Below are 11065 nucleotides of genomic sequence, written 5' to 3'. Positions count from 1 at the left end.
AAGAGTGTCCTAAAGTGGAAGAAAATCAAACAACATAGGAGTGCTCTTTAAATACCAGAATAATTAAAAATAAAGCCAGTCTTCATCTGCTTTGTTATCTAAGCACTTCACATTGACCTCAATGGGCCCACAGGACCGAAGAGTGTAGCTTCTTCAGTAGCGGAGAATCATAGGTCACATTTCAACCCAGAAATTATTATTCCTAGAATATGGGGAGGAAGGCAAATTTCTTCACAGGCAGCAAATCTCTGCCGTCAAACTTCAGGTAGAGCATGAAGCAGTTGCACAACTGTTCTCCGCAGAAGGGTTTGTACTCCCTTTTGCCTTCATGTGGTTTGGTTACTAAGCCTCTGTTTTCTTCTGGTGTTCCTGAGAGCAACACCCTTTGGATCTGTTGGGTATGCGGTACCTTTCCCAGTGAGGCACAGGAGGCTACCTGCAGATGTTGGACATCATGCCAGCCCTGTGAAGTACTTAAATCTCCTCCTAAGGGTATAGATAGTCTTAGAGGTTAAGTGCTGTGCCTAAGGTCAAATGAAAGCAAAAGCCAGGGAAAAGCTTGCTTCTGGCTGGCCCTGGGATGAAGACAGGAGCTCCAATGGACTTTGAGTCAGCTCAAGGCCTTTCAGCCAAGACTCTCTTGGTGAAAGCCTTTGCTGTAGCACCAAACTCTGACATTTGTAGCAGGTTTTGCTCTTGGACTGTATCTTTAAGTATTTGGTTCATTGTTGGACTTTTATCTTCTTCACTCTTCCTTCAGTCTTCTCTGCAGCCTTGTGCACTAGCTCTCATGAAGGGTGGTGTTGAGGTGCAGGCCCCTGCTGTGCAGGCCCTGTGCTTGGGGTGGGAGGGGAGCCCTGCTTGTGGACTTGTCTTTAGGCTGGGCTGTACTGCAGGTTGTCCCTATGTCCTGTCCAGCCTCCCCAGCCACGCTGTGTGACTTTGAGAGGTGTCTCGGGCAGTGCGCTGTGTTACTTGTTGGCTGTAATGCTAGATATGGTCAGCATGGTTGAGTGCCTGTCATGAGACGACTATCACTGGATTGATCTCTCTGAGTTCAGATACTCGGCAGTCCCTGAAAGTAAATGTTTCTTGAGATATCTTACATTAAAAGTTCAAGAGCTGATAATTTTGAAGGCTTGGAAACGTCCATCTATAGACTGAGTGCAAAAATATTTAATGTTGAGTTTTGAGTGAAAACTGAGGATGTCTGTGGAGGGCTGTGCTGAACGTGAAGAAGGGAAGCAGGGAGCCCAGTTAGTGGCAGTTGCAGTGGAGTGTCACAGTGAAATTCTTCTGCTGCCTTGTCTTCTAATTGTCCTTATTATCACACTGAGATTACTTAAGGCTTGGGAGGGAAAGGTGGAAATTGTAAACAGGAGCCAACCTGGGTCGTGTTTAGTCTTAAGCACCTGCTTTTTGATAGAAGTGTATTGCTTGGAGACAGGTTTACAGACATCTAAGCAAAAGGTTTCCAGTGGGGTTGTGAAATAGTGGCCCTGCTTTAACATAAAGATGCTGAGCACCCACTGCAGGTTCAGAAACTGTAAGATTTTTTCCCCAATGTGCAATTATGTTAACAAAACAAAATTCTGGTCTCCTTTCCAAGTGGAACTTCACCATGCATTGTATGAGAAGACCTAGAAAAGATGGTGAACACTCCATACAGTTGAAGGCAGAGTCTTAAAACTGACCTTCAATGTGATCTAAAAAGATAAAAGTGAGGTGAAGTAGCTGCCACGAGCCAGCTCCTCGCAGTATTGTTACCTAGCTCCTCTGTGGAAGGGTCTGCATGGGATTTCAGAGCCTGCACCCCAGCAGACATTGCTCCCTACCTGCTGTTTGGGGAACGTGTTGGCTCCTTAGGCAGTAAGGGCATGGAAGAAACAAAGTGTGTGGCATACAGAACAGGCTGTTCCCAGAGTGTTGTAAAGCTGAAGTCTTTGGTGCCTGAGTCCTTCCTGGAGGTGTGTGAGGGGGTGGTGTCAGTGTTTTTTAAGTGGAATTCTGTAGAAAAAAAGCCAGCTTAAAACAAGTTAAAAGCCCAAGTTGCTGGGATCTCCACATCAGGAAGGGGGTGCGGGGCTGGGCTGGGTGTGCTGGTATAGCATCCTTTCGGAGGAAGGGTAGGGGATATGTAATTTTTAGAGGCTTCCTCATTCTGCGGAAGTCCCAGTGAGGGAATCTTCCCTTAGGAACAAGGTTCATCATGTAAACCTGTACTGCCTGCAAGTCCCTGTTGTCTTTTGAAACATATCCTTGAGCCTGTTTCATTATGCAAGAGATGGTTTGTCTGACAGCCTTTGTGCAGGGTTTGTTGTTTTTTTTTTTTCCCCTGAAGTTGTGTAGGATGCTGTGTAGTGAACTCCCAGGCTGTGTGCTGTTACACACTGGAAGGGATCTTAAAGTGAAAGGAGCAAGATTTAAATTGATGGCATAACATTTCCCCTCTGATCCCGTGTGCCTCGCCGCCCCCGGAGGAGATCCGGGTAGTTCCGAGTTCAGGATGAGTCTTTGCACCAAGCTGCAAATCATCTGCATGGGGTTTCATTAGCTGCCCTCCCCATCTCACTGCCTCTGTGATGGCAGCCTATTTCTGCATTATTTAGGAGAGGTTCCCTTGGTTAAAAAAATCAATTAGCGAAAGATAACTGTTTCCAATGTCAAGCTTCTGTTTTATTTTTTTTCCCCTCCTTGTGACTTTAATGGCATGATTACATTCATGCTGGTCTCATCTTTATGATGGGGTGCTAGCAACTGACCTTGACTAAATGACCTGTAAATTATTTGCCACATAGGAGCAATACCTGATCTACTGGGCAGCTTGAGTGTCTCTATCTAGGGAAAGGCTTTCCTGGCCTGAGTCAGAGTGATGTTGAAATATAGGGTAGCATTCCTTGGGTGCCTTCATTTTTTATGTGTAGGAGCGAGTATTGTGAGGCACCTCTTCCCTTTAGAAGTTGCCATTTTATATTTACTTGCAGTCGTATTAATAAAATGACAATTCAGATGGTGATGACAGTTGTTTTCTAATATCTGATGGCATGAGGCTGCTATATAGAATCAGTAAATCTGGATCATCTAAATCTGACCTAGCCTGAATAGCAAGTGGATGGTGTACCTGGAATGTCCATAGCAGGATGGCTTCTACCATCTTTGCACAAAGCAGCTGGTCTGGCTGTCATCTGGGGGATGATGCTGTGCTGAAATTGTGGGTCTGGTCTGCAGTTAGTGTTTCCAAAATGGTAATGGTGGCTCAGCTGTGGTTCAGGTGTTGTTTTCCATTTGGATGGCTTTGGGGATAGACTAGGAGCAACTGTTTTCATTGATTCAGGCATGGGCTCCTTTACTACTGGCTGTTTATTCACGACGGTGGAGATATTTTCCTCTGAAACACTTAGACTTTCAGTCAGTATTTCTGCTTTAAGTGTTCCTGATTTTTTTTTTTCTCCTGTTTCATAAGCTTGGAGCCTTCTGAATAATTCCACTGATTTTGGTATGGAAATTGTGTTTGCTTTTGGAGAGCAAGTGTGAATGCTAGGTTCTTACAGCCCTGGCTTTGGTGTCAAAAGGCAGGATAGCAATTTGCCAGTAGTCCCTGAGCTCTGCAGGGAGAAATAATGCGAATCTCTGTGAGAAAAGTGTAGGGTGTGCAACAAAGCTGTCTGCCAGAGACTGGTGCTAACTGAGGAGGTAGCATTGAAGAATCTTCTGGAAGACGTTTAATTGATTAGGTTTTGTTACATTGCTGAAGAGCAAAGTCTGAATGCAGTCAAGTAATGAATGGCATATTGATAAGAAATTCAGAGTGGTATTGTTTTTCATGGGTTTCCCTGACGGTTTCTATGGGGACAAAGACGCATTTCCCGTCTGAATGCCGCTGCTGCCCTCTGATTGCACTTCTGTGGTTTCATTCACCAGTAATGGGAAAGCATTCATAGGCAGAATAGCTTCCCCTTTTTTAAATAGCCATGATTCAGGGTTGTATTTTTTTGTAATGCATTAGACTAATGCAGTGTTTTATCAATGATCTGATAGATATATAATGCTCTTTTCCCAAGTGCTTATTCAGTATCTGCATTAAAACTTGAAATTATGTACTGTAATTACGTAAGCCTTGACAAAAGTCTTTGTTGCCCTACAGTATGTGTACAAAGTGATTTTCATCCGGCTTTGGCAGTAGCTTACGTTTGAACTTTAGGGATTAATTTTGTTGCAACCATTTGAACAGTTGAACGTGAATGCTGATGCTTTTGTAAAACTTGTTTGTGGAGGTCCTTCAGTTGACTCATGAAGTTAATTATTTAGTGAATGCAAGGGCTTTTTTAGAAATGTGACTTTAAAAAAAAAAGGAATTTTTTTTCTTTGTCTTTTTTCTGCTCTATGATGAGAGGTTCTTCAAAGCTGATTGTGATTTCATATCTTGGTGTTTTAGTTTTGACCCTGTTGCTTGCCTGCCAAGTGTTGAATTTAGGGTTGTCCAGTTACTCTGTGATTGGATGCACCCTCCACCCTTTGCTGTGGAGGTTCTGCGTTCTCAGAAACTACTTGCAGTTTTGAGGGTCTGTTTGTTGTTACTGGCTTTTATTCTTTTTCCTGAATATTTGATTTTAGTGCTTTCTCTGAGAGAGAGTGTGTGGGAAGGGAGAGAGATGCTTCTCATCCAGGGTGTCTGCATTTTTGTGTACTTAGACTCCCCTCTTTCCTGTTCCCTCCACCCTCCCCAAAAAACCTCTCTGGCTTGCAGAAAACAGAACTCTAAGGCAATGCTTGAAATGTGGAGGAAGTGAAGGCCAGCCAGAGCTGAAAGCTATTTCTTGCAGTGATGGGTTGCTGTGGGCTGGGAAATAGCAACTCCTGAGACAGGCTGCTCCTTTTTGATTGCCTGAAAAAAAGTGAAATGACTATAAAAAGGAGAGTGAGACTTGCCATTTACACCTGTGTGTTACCCCAGTGTAGTATGATTACAGGCTGTGCTCCGTGTGTGAGGCTGAGGTATCTGAACCCATGTGTCACTGGTGAGAGCAGACTGGAGTGGGTGACCCCAGCCCTGGTGGTTCAAATGAAAATGGTAACACCCCAGTTGCTTCTGGTGGTAGTTGGGAGGGGGAGAATGTCACACTGATGCTGTGTACCTGTATGTGCTCAAGAGAAGCAGCTCCTGCGGTTAGTGAGGGAAGCGCGTACCTGTGCAGAGCGGCGTGTCTGGTGCCGCACCTGCGCTGATGCACGGCCTCGCTGCAGAGGAGCCATTTCACCTAGTTGCACCTTACACCCCAGAGTGTTACCAGTTGAGGGCCTGGGGGCTGGCAAGGAGGGAGGAGGAGGACTAAAGGTTGTGTTTTTAATTAATTTGGGACCTTTTGTTTCCTCAAAGCCTGTCAACTCAGCAGGATGAAAAACCTGGTTTGAATGTTTGCTTCATTTGGCCACAGCTGATGGAGGAGCAGGCAGATAAGGGCCAGCTGTTGTTCCATTTGCTTGCTTAAACAAAAACCTGCTGTAGCATGCGCAGAGGGCTGCAGCACCTTGCAAAAAAAGCAAGGCAGAGAGAAGGCTTCTGTAGGCTGCTTCTGTTCTTTTATCAAGAAATGATTAATCCTGTTGGAGAAAAAGCTATTCTTTGACACACCTTGCAGTCTGGTCTTTCTGGTTTTGTAGAAAATAGGAGATTAGGGAATTCCAATAATTTTCTGTACTATAAAAGCTTCTCAGTGTGCTGTTTCTCTGAATTCTTTGGTAGCTCCCAGAAATGTAGAATAGGGTCAGAGAGTAAACAGTGTTTTGCTGTGCTGTCAACACTGGGATGGTGGGAGTGTGTGTGTGTGTGGGGTGAATTCCCTCCTGTAAGTTGTTTATAAATAGCGTGCTCTGCCTCACTCGTGTGTGTGTGTTCTGCTTCTGTTTGTCAGCAGGAGTGAGTCCATGCTTTCCTGTCTGGCAGTTCAGTGACTTAATGCGTGTTTGAGTAGCTGGCTTCTCTGTTTGATTGCTATGCATACTTTTCTATGGAAAAACTGAGGTGGGCAATGCAAATGGAACAACAGCTCCTGTCCCTGCCTTCCTTTTCATTTCCTTCTCTCTGTTGTCTGCCCTCCTTGGTGTGGGTTGTTTTTTGTTTTTTTTTTTCCTCTGGGCATTTCTCCTCGCTGCTCTTCCTATGCTGTGCAGGTGCAGGCACATGTTGAAGCTGAGTGTGGTGAAAGGGCTCTTCTCTAGTCACTCTCCTGTTTTGGACCCTCTGAGCTGAGTACACAGGGAAATTGTTGTGGTCTTGATAATTATAGTTAAGTTTCTCCTTGCAGCCAGCTTCCTGTGTGAGGTATTGCTGCTGTAAAGCATTGTTTGAGTGCTAATGAGGGTGTTGTCGATAGCCTGAAGTGCAGTTCAGCTTGCAGTGGGTAATTAATCGGGAAGCAGGTGTGTTGCTCAAACCCCATAAGCATCCTCACTGGAGGAGAAAACACTGGCTTATTGAAGGAGAGAAGGAGCTGCCTTGACACACTGTGCTTGGGAGTCAGGTATTCTGAATTCTGTATTTATGACTTCCTGATTTGAGGCACATTGCCAAAGGGGCTTTCACCTCTGCTAGTAAACCTCTCTTGCCGTTGAAAAGGTCCAAGTGTCATTATGAGAGTTTATGGCACAGTTGCCTTTGGAGTACTCCACAGAGTGAAATGCTTGTCTGTTGGTTCAAAAAAGATAGCACTGAGCTGCCCTGGAACCATGTCTAAGCCAAAGCTGGCCCAGCTGTCTTTTGCAACTCAAGCCCGAGCAATGTAGTCTTCAGTAAACATTTGGGAAACAGCTCTTTCCTTGTCTCTTTTAATGCCTGTTAAATGATGTGCTTCAGTCGAGAGACATGGGTTCTGCTTTCTGGAATGAAGTTCAGTCCCTGCCTGTGAATGTCTGTGGTTTGAGAACATGCCCGTGACACCAGGGCTAAGAGTGATTGTATGGACCGATGAGGTTGAGGGATGAGAACAGTAATACCCAAAATAGAGTTATGATCCTGAGTCATTGAAAAGAAAGCCTGTGCTACTGCTGGGTCACTCTTCCATGCAGGTGCACTGGACAAGTCCTATTGCGTTGTACTGATCCTGCTCTTAAAGCCAAACCATTGCTGGCAAATAGTCTAAAGGTTAATTGGTAATCCCTTTTGATGCTTTTAACAGGGACAGGTTTTTTAATATAGTTATAGATGCTAGAAGTGAGAATTAAATGGAAAAAAAGTTTATGTTCATCTATGACAAGCAACTCAGCATCATTTTTTTTCTGTTCCTGAGTGATATCCATAAGGGAAGAAAATTCTTTTGCAGAGATAATTATTGTAGCGCAGTGACAAGTTCACAGTGCTTTGCAGGCAGGAGTTTGCTGTCTAGATAAGGCATCCCTGTCATCTCTGCAAGCCCTTTGCTAGCCTCTCTGTTCCTTCCAATCTGAGGAGCTCCTCTGATTTGACTGGGTAGATAAACTTGCTGTTAATCTTGGCATTCAGCTCATCTGATCTCCCTTTGCCCAAAGGCCTGTTTAGGAAGACTGAATTCTGTTAAACTTACTCTTCTTTAATGCTGGGATAAAGAAAAATGTTGGTTGGTCAGAGGGATCGTTGAGGGTCAGAGTGACAATTTTATTCCTGTTGAACCTTGTGGAATTATTGCAGGTAACTACTCGTCAGTGTGATGGTGTCAAACTAACCCTGTCTATATAGGGTTAGACTTGTATTTGGAAACGAGTCCTACACAGGTACATTAGGGTATGGTAAACAGAAAAAATCCTGATGATTATGTCTTCTTTTGGAAATCATGTGTATGTAAAGTTTACCAAACACATGAATATGGCAATTACTTTTGTCTTTTTAAGACCTTACTAATGAGTTTACTGGACATAACTGTATTTGAAATCTTGTAGCTCTGTGTGTGGCAGTATTCCCTATATGTCTCTAATACCTTTAACCAGTACAGAAGAGACAGTATCAATAATCTGTAACAAGTGTTGTGAGTGGGATTTTAAACTGATGCATTTCTGTGGTTGCTGAATTTTGTAGATTATTACTGTTATAACCATGTAATTGTAACAGCCTGGAATTTGTGTTTTGATGTTTGCTTACCTTGATGGTTTTGGGTTTTTATTTTTGCCTGCAGGACTAGAGTGAAATTGGAAAGCCTAGAAGATGCTTATATTTTAAGAGGAAATGATGACTCTCTTTCTGATAAGCATGGATGCCCAGCCTATGTGAGTCCAGAGATCTTGAACACAAACGGCAGCTACTCTGGCAAAGCAGCGGACGTATGGAGTCTAGGTGTCATGCTTTATACCATGCTAGTTGGACGCTATCCTTTCCATGACATTGAGCCTAGTTCTCTCTTTAGCAAGATCCGTCGTGGGCAGTTTAACATTCCAGAAACTCTATCCCCCAAGGCAAAATGCCTCATACGTAGCATACTGCGTCGGGAGCCATCAGAAAGGCTGACTTCACAGGAAATTCTGGACCATCCATGGTTTTCTACAGATTTTAATGTTTCGAATTCAGGATATGGTGCTAAGGAAGTATCGGATCAGCTGGTGCCTGACGTCAACATGGAAGAAGACTTGGACCCGTTCTTTAACTGAGCACAAGGACTGGTGTTCAGAAGGTACACAACCTGGAGATGGACACATGAAGGAGCCCTTCCTGACCGTGTTAAATCACATCCTGCATCAGCCTAGCTTGGTAGCAAAAGACACTCAGAGGTCCTCGGATTGAGAAGGAACCTCCACAAGGAGCTAATATAACAAATGTAGCATGGGGACTGATTGGGGGGGTGGGGGGAGCTTGCTATCAGGTTAGATTGATTTGGAGGAGAAAAGGCAGCATGGAGCAATTGTAGCTTCTCACCTTTTTGGAGCCAAGGAGACTGCACATGCCAATTCTGGTGCAGCTGTATCACTCCTGTTTCTGTTTCATTCAAAATAGTGGTAACTCACAACAAATAGAAACTTTTTTGCCTCAGCTCACATCTTGGCATCGCACTGTTAGATATTTAACTTCAGCCATTATTCAGGGAAAGTACAATTGGCTAACTTTTTTTTTAATCGGATGTCTAATAATTAATGGGATTAATTTAAGAAAAAAATTAGATGCACAAAGATGGACATGAAAAGTGGGTGCTAAAAAAAACAAACAAAATTTCAGTTCATGTCTCTTGATAGCTATTTTCAACTCATTACTTCTAAATAAACTACTTAATATTCTTGTCAGGAAATGACATTTTAATGCTTTGTTCCCTTAAGGGGAAGTAACTGTCATTTAACAAGCTGTTCTGTTTTGTGTCAAATGGTTTGTTGCAGGAAGCTATTATAACTCGAACTTCCAGATGCATTACTGCTATCATAATGGGGGGTGGGTGGGAAGAAGAGAACTATATAATTTTTTATTTTTTTTTTAAGATATGAGATACTGGCTTCCATATCTGCCATGCTGCACATCTATGACTAGAGAGGGCGGAAAGCCCTTAGTCATGTCTGTATCTGAGAACCGATCTCTTCTTTAACTGACTGGCCCACATGTAAATAGAGGGCTCTTTATTATGGAAGAAGAGTATTGTAGGTTGGTTTGTTTGGGTTTTTTTTGTTGTTTTTTTTTCTTTGAATTCCTCTCAACTTGGGAAAAGAATTGTTTGGGTTTGATATTTGTTTATGTCCAGAATAAGAAATAAGAGGGTATTAATAAGCTGAACATTTATATTACAGATATTCCTTTTGAAACATACACAGTAATATGCACCTTTTGTATTGTCAAGACTTATTCTATTTATTGAAGAAAATGTCACAGTAGTGATGTATTAAGCCAGTACTTCAATTACGGGTTGACTTGGGATGACATGTTACATGCTGTAGTTAACACACTTCTTTTCTGTTCAGGTATTCCTGTCCCTAAATAACATTTTATTTAGCTTTTTTTTCTAGATAGCTTTATTTGATTTAGACTGGCAAATGTTTTTATTACTGCTTTTATATTGCTGTATGATATTGAAATCTCTTGGCATAAATATTTGTGTTTCCAGTACCTCAGTTGTTCTGATATTACTGCCTGTATACGTTTTGTGAAGTGGTCATGTTTTTTGGGTAGGTACATGTGGACTCTGTAGTATGTAAATGTTACTTGAATTTGTGCTTAATTATAGTATGTGGCATGTGCGTACAGCTACTTGGCATTTGACGTATGGATGCTATTTGCCTGCCCTGCAGGAAAGTTATGGTCCCACTCTCAAGAGGATGTTTCACAGTTCTTTATCAAGAGACAAAGCTAGCTGCAGCTGACCTGCCTTGGTTCTATTTTGGTAACTAAGAATATAAAGGAGTAATGTTTTTACACTCTGAAGATGGTGCTGTGTCAAGAAGGACTTTTTTTTTATTTTATAAGTTACTTATAGGAGGAAAGATTGGTGATGTGCATGGTGGGGTTTTACTGCCTCTGGTGCTTTGTCATGTATTTGGTTTAATGTTTTTGTCCTAATCTCTTCAATAAATAAAACTGTGCATATTTAACTAAAACCTAAGTGGTGAACGAAGTTCTTGCTGAAAGTCTGAGGTACTGCAGGAGTTTGTTCCGTTAGGATCATTTAGCTGGTATGTTTTGTGCTGCCAACAAGCTCTTGCCAGCCCTATGAGCTGAGAAAGATTAGCACTTATATTTACAAGGCAACACTGTAAGCCTTTTCATAAAAAATTTTACTGTTTGCTATGAATGAAACTGGCTTTTGTTTATTTTCTCTTGGCTTGTCCCTACCACTTACCAAGTCCATTTACCTTTTTCAAGAAGGGTATTGTAATAAAATAAGAACTGTGTCTTTTGGTGATGGGAGGCTCTTTGGCTGATGAAAAGAAATCCCAAAATGGAGCAAGTTGGCACTTTCCGAAGTCCTAGAGAAAAGGGAATCTTGCACTTGTGCCTCAGTTCCAAAAAGGATGCATCTGAAATAGCACTTCCTAATTTACTGTCTTTTATTTAAGGCTGGATTCTGTTTCTGTCATTCATCTTTGATAATAATAGAAGCAGGTGGTGAGATCACATGTGCATGTG

General features: G+C 42.5%; 1 protein-coding gene across 1 annotated transcript in view; it reads left to right on the top strand.

The window, feature by feature from the left end:
• Positions 1 to 10536, top strand: part of TRIB2 (tribbles pseudokinase 2) — a 20034-nt gene extending 9498 nt beyond the window's left edge. Inside the window, exon 3 of the mRNA XM_010191231.1 lies at positions 8145 to 10536. Coding sequence (XP_010189533.1) covers positions 8145 to 8613 — 469 coding nt within the window. The 3' untranslated portion in view covers positions 8614 to 10536. The remainder of the gene's footprint in view (positions 1 to 8144) is intronic.
• Positions 10537 to 11065: the final 529 nt, after the last annotated feature.

The sequence above is a fragment of the Mesitornis unicolor genome, unplaced genomic scaffold, assembly GCF_000695765.1.
Source record: "Mesitornis unicolor isolate BGI_N332 unplaced genomic scaffold, ASM69576v1 scaffold2489, whole genome shotgun sequence".
NCBI lineage: Eukaryota > Metazoa > Chordata > Aves > Mesitornithiformes > Mesitornithidae > Mesitornis > Mesitornis unicolor.
The sequence above is the reverse complement of the archived record's forward strand: the minus strand, read 5'-3'. Positions and strand labels throughout refer to the sequence as shown.